The sequence below is a fragment of the Oncorhynchus gorbuscha genome, linkage group LG24 (assembly GCF_021184085.1).
Source record: "Oncorhynchus gorbuscha isolate QuinsamMale2020 ecotype Even-year linkage group LG24, OgorEven_v1.0, whole genome shotgun sequence".
NCBI classification, from domain to species: domain Eukaryota; kingdom Metazoa; phylum Chordata; class Actinopteri; order Salmoniformes; family Salmonidae; genus Oncorhynchus; species Oncorhynchus gorbuscha.
The window spans coordinates 56,367,003-56,383,143 of NC_060196.1; the positions used below are offsets into that span (position 1 = coordinate 56,367,003).

General features: G+C 42.7%; 1 protein-coding gene across 1 annotated transcript in view; it reads right to left on the reverse strand.

Annotated features, from left to right (window-relative positions):
* Nucleotides 1-16,141, reverse strand: part of LOC124012656 (succinate dehydrogenase [ubiquinone] flavoprotein subunit, mitochondrial) — a 27,716-nt gene continuing 11,575 nt past the window's right edge. Inside the window, exon 15 of the mRNA XM_046326518.1 lies at nucleotides 1-542. Within this exon, the coding sequence (XP_046182474.1) occupies nucleotides 456-542 (87 nt within the window). The 3' untranslated portion in view covers nucleotides 1-455. The remainder of the gene's footprint in view (nucleotides 543-16,141) is intronic.

Sequence of the window (16,141 nt, forward strand, 5' to 3'; positions counted from 1 at the left end):
GTTATTTGAGCATCTTTATTGAGATAAAATCAACACCACATTAAGCATGCAAGATGAACAGAACTTTACATACAGTTGAGCAAAGGACAGAATGAACAAATTGAGTATTGTGTGGATATCGTAAACATGGTTCACCCCCCCCTCACCGTGATTACGTTTTTCTTTTTACACAGATTTCTAGAATCATTCAATATTTAAATATTAAATATGTATTTATTTGCCTGTAAGAACTATAGCAAATGTGGTGAAAGTTGAAAGTACACACAAAACACTCCATTTTGCACAATTCTCTGAAGGTTACAATAAGTTTCTGTTTATTATTGAACATAAGAAATATTCCACATATAGTATTCATGAGCAAAGGGAAAATCCGGTTGAAACTTCATAAATGATAACTGCAAAAGCATCCATTATGATCATGAATAAAATAGTCTGCATTGGATCGGTATATGTGCTCAATAGGAACGGATGGCGGGAGGGATAGCAGCACAGTCCTCTGCATCCAGTGAGTTATCAATAACAGGTCTGTATTTCAGAGTTACCTGTAACAAAAGCACAGAAGGGAGAAATGAGTGAGTGATGGCAAATGAACATAGGCATGTACCTAGACTCCGCTATCATTGTGCTGTTAAGCATGAACATTGGCATGTACCTAGACTCCACTATCATTGTGCTGTTAAGCATGAACATAGGCATGTACCTAGACTCCACTATCATTGTGCTGTTAAGCATGAACATGAACATAGGCATGTACCTAGACTCCACTATCATTGTGCTGTTAAGCATGAACATTGGCATGTACCTAGACTCCGCTATCATTGTGCTGTTAAGCATGAACATAGGCATGTACCTAGACTCCGCTATCATTGTGCTGTTAAGCATGAACATAGGCATGTACCTAGACTCCGCTATCATTGTGCTGTTAAGCATGAACATAGGCATGTACCTAGACTCCACTATCATTGTGCTGTTAAGCATGAACATAGGCATGTACCTAGACTCCACTATCATTGTGCTGTTAAGCATGAACATTTGTGCTGTTAAGCATGTACCTAGACTCCACTATCATTGTGCTGTTAAGCATGAACATAGGCATGTACCTAGACTCCACTATCATTGTGCTGTTAAGCATGAACATTGGCATGTACCTAGACTCCACTATCATTGTGCTGTTAAGCATGAACATAGGCATGTACCTAGACTCCACTATCATTGTGCTGTTAAGCATGAACATAGGCATGTACCTAGACTCCACTATCATTGTGCTGTTAAGCATGAACATAGGCATGTACCTAGACTCCACTATCATTGTGCTGTTAAGCATGAACATAGGCATGTACCTAGACTCCACTATCATTGTGCTGTTAAGCATGAACATAGGCATGTACCTAGACTCCGCTATCATTGTGCTGTTAAGCATGAACATAGGCATGTACCTAGACTCCACTATCATTGTGCTGTTAAGCATGAACATAGGCATGTACCTAGACTCCATCTATCATTGTGCTGTTAAGCATGAACATAGGCATGTACCTAGACTCCACTATCATTGTGCTGTTAAGCATGAACATAGGCATGTACCTAGACTCCACTATCATTGTGCTGTTAAGCATGAACATAACATAGGCATGTACCTAGACTCCGCTATCATTGTGCTGTTAAGCATGAACATAGGCATGTACCTAGACTCCACTATCATTGTGCTGTTAAGCATGAACATAGGCATGTACCTAGACTCCACTATCATTGTGCTGTTAAGCATGAACATAGGCATGTACCTAGACTCCACTATCATTGTGCTGTTAAGCATGAACATAGGCATGTACCTAGACTCCACTATCATTGTGCTGTTAAGCATGAACATAGGCATGTACCTAGACTCCACTATCATTGTGCTGTTAAGCATGAACATTGGCATGTACCTAGACTCCACTATCATTGTGCTGTTAAGCATGAACATAGGCATGTACCTAGACTCCACTATCATTGTGCTGTTAAGCATGAACATAGGCATGTACCTAGACTCCACTATCATTGTGCTGTTAAGCATGAACATTGGCATGTACCTAGACTCCGCTATCATTGTGCTGTTAAGCATGAACATTGGCATGTACCTAGACTCCACTATCATTGTGCTGTTAAGCATGAACATAGGCATGTACCTGTTAGACTCCACTATCATTGTGCTGTTAAGCATGAACATAGGCATGTACCTAGACTCCACTATCATTGTGCTGTTAAGCATGAACATTGGCATGTACCTAGACTCCACTATCATTGTGCTGTTAAGCATGAACATCCGCTATCATTGTGCTGTTAAGCATGAACATACCTAGACTCCGCTATCATTGTGCTGTTAAGCATGAACATTGGCATGTACCTAGACTCCGCTATCATTGTGCTGTTAAGCATGAACATAGGCATGTACCTAGACTCCGCTATCATTGTGCTGTTAAGCATGAACATAGGCATGTACCTAGACTCCGCTATCATTGTGCTGTTAAGCATGAACATAGGCATGTACCTAGACTCCGCTATCATTGTGCTGTTAAGCATGAACATAGGCATGTACCTAGACTCCACTATCATTGTGCTGTTAAGCATGAACATAGGCATGTACCTAGACTCCGCTATCATTGTGCTGTTAAGCATGAACATAGGCATGTACCTAGACTCCGCTATCATTGTGCTGTTAAGCATGAACATGCTGTTAAGCATGAACATTGGCATGTACCTAGACTCCGCTATCATTGTGCTGTTAAGCATGAACATAGGCATGTACCTAGACTCCGCTATCATTGTGCTGTTAAGCATGAACATTGGCATGTACCTAGACTCCGCTATCATTGTGCTGTTAAGCATGAACATAGGCATGTACCTAGACTCCGCTATCATTGTGCTGTTAAGCATGAACATAGGCATGTACCTAGACTCCGCTATCATTGTGCTGTTAAGCATGAACATAGGCATGTACCTAGACTCCGCTATCATTGTGCTGTTAAGCATGAACATAGGCCTATGTACCTGTTAGACTCATGTACCTAGACTCCGCTATCATTGTGCTGTTAAGCATGAACATAGGCATGTACCTAGACTCCGCTATCATTGTGCTGTTAAGCATGAACATAGGCATGTACCTAGACTCCGCTATCATTGTGCTGTTAATGAACATGAACTCCGCTATCATTGTGCTGTTAAGCATGAACATAGGCATGTACCTAGACTCCGCTATCATTGTGCTGTTAAGCATGAACATGTACCTAGACTCCGCTATCATTGTGCTGTTAAGCATGAACATTGGCATGTACCTAGACTCCGCTATCATTGTGCTGTTAAGCATGAACATAGGCATGTACCTAGACTCCGCTATCATTGTGCTGTTAAGCATGAACATAGGCATGTACCTAGACTCCGTATCATTGTGCTGTTAGATGAACATCATGTACCTAGACTATCATTGTGCTGTTAAGCATGAACATAGGCATGTACCTAGACTCCGCTATCATTGTGCTGTTAAGCATGAACATAGGCATCATTGTGCTGTTACCTGTAGACTCCGCTATCATTGTGCTGTTAAGCATGAACATTGGCATGTACCTAGACTCCGCTATCATTGTGCTGTTAAGCATGAACATAGGCATGTACCTAGACTCCGGTGCATGAACATATGTACCTAGACTCCGCTATCATTGTGCTGTTAAGCATGAACATAGGCATGTACCTAGACTCCGCTATCATTGTGCTGTTAAGCATGAACATAGGCATGTACCTAGACTCCGCTATCATTGTGCTGTTAAGCATGAACATAGGCATGTACCTAGACTCCGCTATCATTGTGCTGTTAAGCATGAACATTGGCATGTACCTAGACTCCGCTATCATTGTGCTGTTAAGCATGAACATTGCATGTACCTAGACTCCGCTATCATTGTGCTGTTAAGCATGAACATTGGCATGTACCTAGACTCCGCTATCATTGTGCTGTTAAGCATGAACATTGACTCCGCATCATTGTGCTGTTACATGAACATAGACCTAGACTCCGCTATCATTGTGCTGTTAAGCATGAACATAGGCATGTACCTAGACTCCGCTATCATTGTGCTGTTAAGCATGAACATAGGCATGTACCTAGACTCCCGCTATCATTGTGCTGTTAAGCATGAACATTGGCATGTACCTAGACTCCGCTATCATTGTGCTGTTAAGCATGAACATAGGCATGTACCTAGACTCCACTATCATTGTGCTGTTAAGCATGAACATAGGCATGTACCTAGACTCCGCTATCATTGTGCTGTTAAGCATGAACATAGGCATGTACCTAGACTCCGCTATCATTGTGCTGTTAAGCATGAACATAGGCATGTACCTAGACTCCGCTATCATTGTGCTGTTAAGCATGAACATAGGCATGTGCTGTTACCATAGACTCTCCGCTATCATTGTGCTGTTAAGCATGAACATAGGCATGTACCTAGACTCCGCTATCATTGTGCTGTTAAGCATGAACATAGGCATGTACCTAGACTCCGCTATCATTGTGCTGTTAAGCATGAACATAGGCATGTACCTAGACTCCGCTATCATTGTGCTGTTAAGCATGAACATTGGCATGTACCTAGACTCCGCTATCATTGTGCTGTTAAGCATGAACATAGGCATGTACCTAGACTCCGCTATCATTGTGCTGTTAAGCATGAACATAGGCATGTACCTAGACTCCGCTATCATTGTGCTGTTAAGCATGAACATAGGCATGTACCTAGACTCCGCTATCATTGTGCTGTTAAGCATGAACATAGGCATGTACCTAGACTCCGCTATCATTGTGCTGTTAAGCATGAACATTGGCATGTACCTAGACTCCGCTATCATTGTGCATGTACCTAGACTCCGCTATCATTGTGCTGTTAAGCATGAACATAGGCATGTACCTAGACTCCGCTATCATTGTGCTGTTAATTGTGCTGTTAAGCATGAACATAGGCATGTACCTAGACTCCGCTATCATTGTGCTGTTAAGTTAAGCATGAACATAGGCATGTACCTAGACTCCGCTATCATTGTGCTGTTAAGCATGAACATGAACATTGTGCATGTACCTAGACTCCGCTATCATTGTGCTGTTAAGCATGAACATTGGCATGTACCTAGACTCCGCTATCATTGTGCTGTTAAGCATGAACATAGGCATGTACCTAGACTCCGCTATCATTGTGCTGTTAAGCATGAACATAGGCATGTACCTAGACTCCGCTATCATTGTGCTGTTAAGCATGAACATAGGCATGTACCTAGACTCCGCTATCATTGTGCTGTTAAGAACATGAACATATTGGCATGTACCTAGACTCCGCTATCATTGTGCTGTTAAGCATGAACATAGGCATGTACCTAGACTCCGCTATCATTGTGCTGTTAAGCATGAACATAGGCATGTACCTAGACTCCGCTATCATTGTGCTGTTAAGCATGAACATAGGCATGTACCTAGACTCCGCTATCATTGTGCTGTTAAACATAGCATGTTAAGCATGAACATACTCCGCTATCATTGTGCTGTTAAGCATGAACATTGGCATGTACCTAGACTCCGCTATCTAGACTCCGCTATCATTGTGCTGTTAAGCATGAACATTGGCATGTACCTAGACTCCGCTATCATTGTGCTGTTAAGCATGAACATGAACATATCATTGTGCATGTACCCTAGACTCCGCTATCATTGTGCTGTTAAGCATGAACATAGGCATGTACCTGTTAGACTCATGTACCTAGACTATCATTGTGCTGTTAAGCATGAACATAGGCATGTACCTAGACTCCGCTATCATTGTGCTGTTAAGCATGAACATATGGACATCATTGTACCATAGACCTCTCCGCTATCATTGTGCTGTTAAGCATGAACATAGGCATGTACCTAGACTCCGCTATCATTGTGCTGTTAAGCATGAACATAGGCATGTACCTAGACTCCGCTATCATTGTGCTGTTAAGCATGAACATAGGCATGTACCTAGACTCCGCTATCATTGTGCTGTTAAGCATGAACATAGGCATGTACCTAGACTCCGCTATCATTGTGCTGTTAAGCATGAACATTGGCATGTACCTAGACTCCGCTATCATTGTGCTGTTAAGCATGAACATAGGCATGTACCTAGACTCCGCTATCATTGTGCTGTTATTGGCATGTACCTAGCATCATTGAACATGAACATAGGCATGTACCTAGACTCCGCTATCATTGTGCTGTTACCTAGCATGAACATGAACATAGGCATGTACCTAGACTCCGCTATCATTGTGCTGTTAAGCATGAACATAGGCATGTACCTAGACTCCGCTATCATTGTGCTGTTAAGCATGAACATAGGCATGTACCTAGACTCCGCTATCATTGTGCTGTTAAGCATGAACATAGGCATGTACCTAGACTCCGCTATCATTGTGCTGTTAAGCATGAACATAGGCATGTACCTAGACTCCGCTATCATTGTGCTGTTAAGCATGAACATAGGCATGTACCTAGACTCCGCTATCATTGTGCTGTTAAGCATGAACATTGGCATGTACCTAGACTCCGCTATCATTGTGCTGTTAAGCATGAACATTGTGCTGTTAGGCATGTACCTAGACTCCGCTATCATTGTGCTGTTAAGCATGAACATTGGCATGTACCTAGACTCCGCTATCATTGTGCTGTTAAGCATGAACATAGGCATGTACCTAGACTCCGCTATCATTGTGCTATCATTGTGCTGTTAATTGTGCATGAACATTGGCATGTACCTAGACTCCGCTATCATTGTGCTGTTAAGCATGAACATAGGCATGTACCTAGACTCCGCTATCATTGTGCTGTTAAGCATGAACATAGGCATGTACCTAGACTCCGCTATCATTGTGCTGTTAAGCATGAACATAGGCATGTACCTAGACTCCGCTATCATTGTGCTGTTAAGCATGAACATAGGCATGTACCTAGACTCCGCTATCATTGTGCTGTTAAGCATGAACATAGGCATGTACCTAGACTCCGCTATCATTGTGCTGTTAAGCATGAACATAGGCATGTACCTGCTGTTAGAACATAGGCATGTACCTAGACTCCGCTCATTGTGCTGTTAAGCATGAACATAGGCATGTACCTAGACTCCGCTATCATTGTGCTGTTAAGCATGAACATTGGCATGTACCTAGACTCCGCTATCATTGTGCTGTTAAGCATGAACATAGGCATGTACCTAGACTCCGCTAGACTCATCTGTGTGCTGTTAAGCATGAACATTGTGACTGTTATCATTGTGCTGTTAAGCATGAACATAGGCATGTACCTAGACTCCGCTATCATTGTGCTGTTAAGCATGAACATAGGCATGTACCTAGACTCCGCTATCATTGTGCTGTTAAGCATGAACATAGGCATGTACCTAGACTCCGCTATCATTGTGCTGTTAAGCATGAACATAGGCATGTACCTAGACTATCATTGTGCGCTATCATTGTGCTGTTAAGCATGAACATAGGCATGTACCTAGACTCCGCTATCATTGTGCTGTTAATGAACATGAACATAGGCATGTACCTAGACTCCGCTATCATTGTGCTGTTAAGCATGAACATAGGCATGTACCTAGACTCCGCTATCATTGTGCTGTTAAGCATGAACATTGGCATGTACCTAGACTCCGCTATCATTGTGCTGTTAAGCATGAACATTGGCATGTACCTAGACTCATTGTGCTGTTAAGCATATCATTGTGCTGTTAAGCATGAACATAGGCATGTACCTAGACTCCGCTATCATTGTGCTGTTAAGCATGAACATAGGCATGTACCTAGACTCCGCTATCATTGTGCTGTTAAGCATGAACATAGGCATGTACCTAGACTCCGCTATCATTGTGCTGTTAAGCATGAACATAGGCATGTACCTAGACTCCGCTATCATTGTGCTGTTAAGCATGAACATAGGCATGTACCTAGACTCCGCTATCATTGTGCTGTTAAGCATGAACATTGGCATATACCTAGACTCCGCTATCATTGTGCTGTTAAGCATGAACATAGGCATATACCTAGACTCCGCTATCATTGTGCTGTTAAGCATGAACTAAGCATGAACATAGGCATGTACCTAGACTCCGCTATCATTGTGCTGTTAAGCATGATGTACATAGGCATTGTACCTGAATCATTGTGCTGTTAAGCATGAACATACATGTACCTAGACTCCGCTATCATTGTGCTGTTAAGCATGAACATAGGCATGTACCTAGACTCCGCTATCATTGTGCTGTTAAGCATGAACATAGGCATGTACCTAGACTCCGCTATCATTGTGCTGTTAATGCATGAACATCATTGTGCATGAACATTGGCATACCTAGACTCCGCTATCATTGTGCTGTTAAGCATGAACATTGGCATGTACCTAGACTCCGCTATCATTGTGCTGTTAAGCATGAACATAGGCATGTACCTAGATTGTGCTGCTCCGCTATCATTGTGCTGTTAAGCATGAACCGCTATCATTGTGCTGTTAAGCATGAACATAGGCATGTACCTAGACTCCGCTATCATTGTGCTGTTAAGCATGAACATAGGCATGTACCTAGACTCCGCTATCATTGTGCTGTTAAGCATGAACATAGGCATGTACCTAGACTCCGCTATCATTGTGCTGTTAAGCATGAACATAGGCATGTACCTAGACTCCGCTATCATTGTGCTGTTAAGCATGAACATTGGCATGTACCTAGACTCCGCTATCATTGTGCTGTTAAGCATGAACATAGGCATGTACCTAGACTCCGCTATCATTGTGCTGTTAAGCATGAACATAGACTCCGCATCATTGTACCATAGACTCCGCTATCATTGTGCTGTTAAGCATGAACATAGGCATGTACCTAGACTCCGCTATCATTGTGCTGTTAAGCATGAACATAGGCATGTACCTAGACTCCGCTATCATTGTGCTGTTAAGCATGAACATAGGCATGGACTCCTCATGTACCATAGACCTCTCCGCTATCATTGTGCTGTATAAGCATGAACATAAGCATGAACATAGGCATGTACCTAGACTCCGCTATCATTGTGCTGTTAAGCATGAACATAGGCATGTACCTAGACTCCGCTATCATTGTGCTGTACATGAACATAGATGTACCTAGACTCCGCTATCATTGTGCTGTTAAGCATGAACATAGGCATGTACCTAGACTCCGCTATCATTGTGCTGTTAAGCATGAACATAGGCATGTACCTAGACTCCGCTATCATTGTGCTGTTATGAACATTGTACCTAGACTGTATCATTGTGCTGTTAAGCATGAACATAGGCATGTACCTAGACTCCGCTATCATTGTGCTGTTAAGCATGAACATTGGCATGTACCTAGACTCCGCTATCATTGTGCTGTTAAGCATGAACATTGGCATGTACCTAGACTCCGCTATCATTGTGCTGTTAAGCATGAACATAGGCATGTACCTAGACTCCGCTATCATTGTGCTGTTAAGCATGAACATAGGCATGTACCTAGACTCCGCTATCATTGTGCTGTTAAGCATGAACATTGGCATGTACCTAGACTCCGCTATCATTGTGCTGTTAAGCATGAACATTTGTGCTGTTAAGCATGAACATTGGCATGTACCTAGTACCTAGACTCCGCTATCATTGTGCTGTTAAGCATGAACATTGGCATATACCTAGACTCCGCTATCATTGTGCTGTTAAGCATGAACATTGGCATATACCTAGACTCCGCTATCATTGTGCTGTTAAGCATGAACATTGGCATATACCTAGACTCCGCTATCATTGTGCTGTTAAGTGAACATATATACCTAGACTCCGCTATCATTGTGCATGAACATTGGCATGTACCTAGACTCCGCTATCATTGTGCTGTTAAGCATGAACATTGGCATGTACCTAGACTCCGCTATCATTGTGCTGTTAAGCATGAACATAGGCATGTACCTAGACTCCGCTATCATTGTGCTGTTAAGCATGAACATATATACCTAGACTCCGCTATCATTGTGCTGTTAAGCATAGGCATGTACCTAGACTCCGCTATCATTGTGCTGTTAAGCATGAACATAGGCATCATTGTACCTCTCCGCTATCATTGTGCTGTTAAGCATGAACATAGGCATGTACCTAGACTCCGCTATCATTGTGCTGTTAAGCATGAACATAGGCATGTACCTAGACTCCGCTATCATTGTGCTGTTAAGCATGAACATTGGCATGTACCTAGACTCCGCTATCATTGTTGTGCTGAACATTACCTAGACATGAACATGAACATAGGCATGTACCTAGACTCCGCTATCATTGTGCTGTTAAGCATGAACATAGGCATGTACCTAGACTCCGCTATCATTGTGCTGTTAAGCATGAACATTGGCATGTACCTAGACTCCGCTATCATTGTGCTGTTAAGCATGAACATATGTACCTAGACTCCGCATCATTGTACCTAGACTAGACTCCGCTATCATTGTGCTGTTAAGCATGAACATAGGCATGTACCTAGACTCCGCTATCATTGTGCTGTTAAGCATGAACATAGGCATGTACCTAGACTCCGCTATCATTGTGCTGTTAATTGCATGAACATAGGCATGTACCTAGACTCCGCTATCATTGTGCTGTTAAGCATGAACATAGGCATGTACCTAGACTCCGCTATCATTGTGCTGTTAAGCATGAACATTGGCATGTACCTAGACTCCGCTATCATTGTGCTGTTAAGCATGAACATTGGCATGTACCTAGACTCCGCTATCATTGTGCTGTTAAGCATGAACATTGGCATGTACCTAGACTCCGCTTGTGCTGTTATCATTGTGCTGTTAAGCATGAACATTGGCATGTACCATAGGCATGTACCTAGACTCCGCTATCATTGTGCTGTTAAGCATGAACATTGGCATGTACCTAGACTCCGCTATCATTGTGCTGTTAAGCATGAACATTGGCATCATTGTGCTGTTACCATAGATATACCTCCGCTATCATTGTGCTGTTAAGCATGAACATTGGCATGTACCTAGACTCCGCTATCATTGTGCTGTTAAGCATGAACATTGGCATGTACCTAGACCTCCGCTATCATTGTGCTGTTAAGCATGAACATTGGCATGTACCTAGACTCCGCTATCATTGTGCTGTTAAGCATGAACATAGGCATGTACCTAGACTCCGCTATCATTGTGCTGTTAAGCATGAACATAGGCATGTACCTAGACTCCGCTATCATTGTGCTGTTAAGCATGAACATAGGCATGTACCTAGACTCCGCTATCATTGTGCTGTTAAGCATGAACATAGGCATGTACCTAGACTCCGCTATCATTGTGCTGTTAAGCATGAACATTGGCATGTACCTAGACTCCGCTATCATTGTGCTGTTAAGCATGAACATAGGCATGTACCTAGACTCCGCTATCATTGTGCTGTTAAGCATGAACATAGGCATGTACCTAGACTCCGCTATCATTGTGCTGTTAAGCATGAACATAGGACATATCATTGTGCTGTTACCATAGATGTACTCCGCTATCATTGTGCTGTTAAGCATGAACATAGGCATGTACCTAGACTCCGCTATCATTGTGCTGTTAAGCATGAACATTGGCATGTACCTAGACTCCGCTATCATTGTGCTGTTAAGCATGAACATAGGCATGTACCTAGACTCCGCTATCATTGTGCTGTTAAGCATGAACATCCGCTATCATTGTGCTGTTATGAACATATGTACCTAGACTCCGCTATCATTGTGCTGTTAAGCATGAACATAGGCATGTACCTAGACATCATTGTGCTGTTACCATTGGCATGTACCTAGACTCCGCTATCATTGTGCTGTTAAGCATGAACATTGGCATATACCTAGACTCCGCTATCATTGTGCTGTTAAGCATGAACATAGGCATGTACCTAGACTCCGCTATCATTGTGCTGTTAAGCATGAACATTGGCATGTACCTAGACTCCGCTATCATTGTGCTGTTAAGCATGAACATTGGCATATACCTAGACTCCGCTATCATTGTGCTGTTAAACATAGCATGAACATCATTGTGCATGAACATACCTAGACTCCGCTATCATTGTGCTGTTAAGCATGAACATAGGCATGTACCTAGACTCCGCTATCATTGTGCTGTTAAGCATGAACATTGGCATCATTGTGCTGTTACCATGAACATTGACCTCTCGCTATCATTGTGCTGTTAAGCATGAACATTGGCATATACCTAGACTCCGCTATCATTGTGCTGTTAAGCATGAACATGAACATGGCATGTACCTAGACTCCGCTATCATTGTGCTGTTAAGCATGAACATTGGCATGTACCTAGACTCCGCTATCATTGTGCTGTTAAGCATGAACATAGGCATGTACCTAGACTCCGCTATCATTGTGCTGTTAAGCATGAACATATGGCATCATACCTAGACTCCGCTATCATTGTGCTGTTAAGCATGAACATAGGCATGTACCTAGACTCCGCTATCATTGTGCTGTTAAGCATGAACATTGGCATGTACCTAGACTCCGCTATCATTGTGCTGTTAAGCATGAACATAGGCATGTACCTAGACTCCGCTATCATTGTGCTGTTAAGCATGAACATTGGCATCATTGTGCTGTTACCTAGACTCCGCTATCATTGTGCTGTTAATGAACATGAACATCCGCTATCATTGTGCTGTTAAGCATGAACATACCTAGACTCCGCTATCATTGTGCTGTTAAGCATGAACATAGGCATGTACCTAGACTCCGCTATCATTGTGCTGTTAAGCATGAACATTGGCATGTACCTAGACTCCGCTATCATTGTGCTGTTAAGCATGAACATGATATACATCCGCTATCATTGTGCTGTTAAGCATGAACATATACCTAGACTCCGCTATCATTGTGCTGTTAAGCATGAACATTGGCATGTACCTAGACTCCGCTATCATTGTGCTGTTAAGCATGAACATAGGCATGTACCTAGACTCCGCTATCATTGTGCTGTTAAGCATGAACATAGGCATGTACCTAGACTCCGCTATCATTGTGCTGTTAAGCATGAACATAGGCATGTACCTAGACTCCGCTATCATTGCTGTTAAGCTGTTAAGCATGAACATAGGCATGTACCTAGACTCCGCTATCATTGTGCTGTTAAGCATGAACATTGGCATATACCTAGGCATGTACCTAGACTCCGCTATCATTGTGCTGTTAAGCATGAACATGAACATGTACCTAGACTCCGCTATCATTGTGCTGTTAAGCATGAACATTGGCATATACCTAGACTCCGCTATCATTGTGCTGTTAAGCATGAACATTGGCATATACCTAGACTCCGCTATCATTGTGCTGTTAAGCATGAACATTGGCATATACCTAGACTCCGCTATCATTGTGCTGTTAAGCATGAACATTGGCATGTACCTAGACTCCGCTATCATTGTGCTGTTAAGCATGAACATTGGTGCATGAACCTAGACTCCGCTATCATTGTGCTGTTAAGCATGAACATTGGCATGTACCTAGACTCCGCTATCATTGTGCTGTTAAGCATGAACATTGGCATATACCTAGACTCCGCTATCATTGTGCTGTTAAGCATGAACATTGGCATGTACCTAGACTCCGCTATCATTGTGCTGTTAAGCATGAACATTGGCATATACCTAGACTCCGCTATCATTGTGCTGTTAAGCATGAACATTGGCATGTACCTAGACTCCGCTATCATTGTGCTGTTAAGCATGAACATTGGCACATTATCATTGTGCTGTTAAGCATGAACATTGGCATACCTAGACTCCGCTATCATTGTGCTGTTAAGCATGAACATTGGCATGTACCTAGACTCCGCTATCATTGTGCTGTTAAGCATGAACATTGGCATGTACCTAGACTCCGCTATCATTGTGCTGTTAAGCATGAACATTGGCATGTACCTAGACTCCGCTATCATTGTGCTGTTAAGCATGAACATTGGCATGTACCTAGACTCCGCTATCATTGTGCTGTTAAGCATGAACATTGGCATGTACCTAGACTCCGCTATCATTGTGCTGTTAAGCATGAACATTGGCATGTACCTAGACTCCGCTATCATTGTGCTGTTAAGCATGAACATTGGCATGTACCTAGACTCCGCTATCATTGTGCTGTTAAGCATGAACATTGGCATGTACCTAGACTCCGCTATCATTGTGCTGTTAAGCATGAACATTGGCATGTACCTAGACTCCGCTATCATTGTGCTGTTAAGCATGAACATAGGCATGTACCTAGACTCCGCTATCATTGTGCTGTTAAGCATGAACATAGGCATGTACCTAGACTCCGCTATCATTGTGCTGTTAAGCATGAACATTGGCATGTACCTAGACTCCGCTATCATTGTGCTGTTAAGCATGAACATTGGCATGTACCTAGACTCCGCTATCATTGTGCTGTTAAGCATGAACATTGGCATGTACCTAGACTCCGCTATCATTGTGCTGTTAAGCATGAACATTGGCATGTACCTAGACTCCGCTATCATTGTGCTGTTAAGCATGAACATAGGCATGTACCTAGACTCCGCTATCATTGTGCTGTTAAGCATGAACATAGGCATGTACCTAGACTCCGCTATCATTGTGCTGTTAAGCATGAACATAGGCATGTACCTAGACTCCGGCATGTACCTAGACTCCGTATCATTGTGCTGTTAAGCATGAACATCATATACCTAGACTCCGCTATCATTGTGCTGTTAAGCATGAACATGTGCATGTACCTAGACTCCGCTATCATTGTGCTGTTAACATGAACATAGGCATGTACCTAGACTCCGCTATCATTGTGCTGTTAAGCATGAACATTGGCATGTACCTAGACTCCGCTATCATTGTGCTGTTAAGCATGAACATAGGCATGTACCTAGACTCCGCTACATTGGCATGTACCTAGACTCCGCTATCATTGTGCTGTTAAGCATGAACATTGGCATGTACCTAGACTCCGCTATCATTGTGCTGTTAAGCATGAACATTGGCATGTACCTAGACTCCGCTATCATTGTGCTGTTAAGCATGAACATTGGCATGTACCTAGACTCCGCTATCATTGTGCTGTTAAGCATGAACATTGGCATGTACCTAGACTCCGCTATCATTGTGCTGTTAAGCATGAACATTGGCATGTACCTAGACTCCGCTATCATTGTGCTGTTAAGCATGAACATTGGCATGTACCTAGACTCCGCTATCATTGTGCTGTTAAGCATGAACATTGGCATGTACCTAGACCTCTCGCTATCATTGTGCTGTTAAGCATGAACATTGGCATGTACCTAGACTCCGCTATCATTGTGCTGTTAAGCATGAACATTGGCATGTACCTAGACTCCGCTATCATTGTGCTGTTAAGCATGAACATTGGCATGTACCTAGACTCCGCTATGTGCTGTTAAGCATGAACATTGGGCATGTACCTAGACTCCGCTAATCATTGTGCTGTTAAGCTCCGCTATCATTGTGCTGTTAAGCATGAACATTGGCATGTACCTAGACTCCGCTATCATTGTGCTGTTAAGCATGAACATAGGCATATACCTAGACTCCGCTATCATTGTGCTGTTAAGCATGAACATTGGCATGTACCTAGACTCCGCTATCATTGTGCTGTTAAGCATGAACATTGGCATGTACCTAGACTCCGCTATCATTGTGCTGTTAAGCATGAACATTGGCATGTACCTAGACTCCGCTATCATTGTGCTGTTAAGCATGAACATAGGCATGTACCTAGACTCCGCTATCATTGTGCTGTTAAGCATGAACATAGGCATGTACCTAGACTCCGCTATCATTGTGCTGTTAAGCATGAACATAGGCATGTACCTAGACTCCGCTATCATTGTGCTGTTAAGCATGAACATAGGCATGTACCTAGACTCCGCTATCATTGTGCTGTTAAGCATGAACATAGGCATGTACCTAGACTCCGCTATCATTGTGCTGTTAAGCATGAACATAGGCATGTACCTAGACTCCGCTATCATTGTGCTGTTAAGCATGAACATAGGCATGTACCTAGAC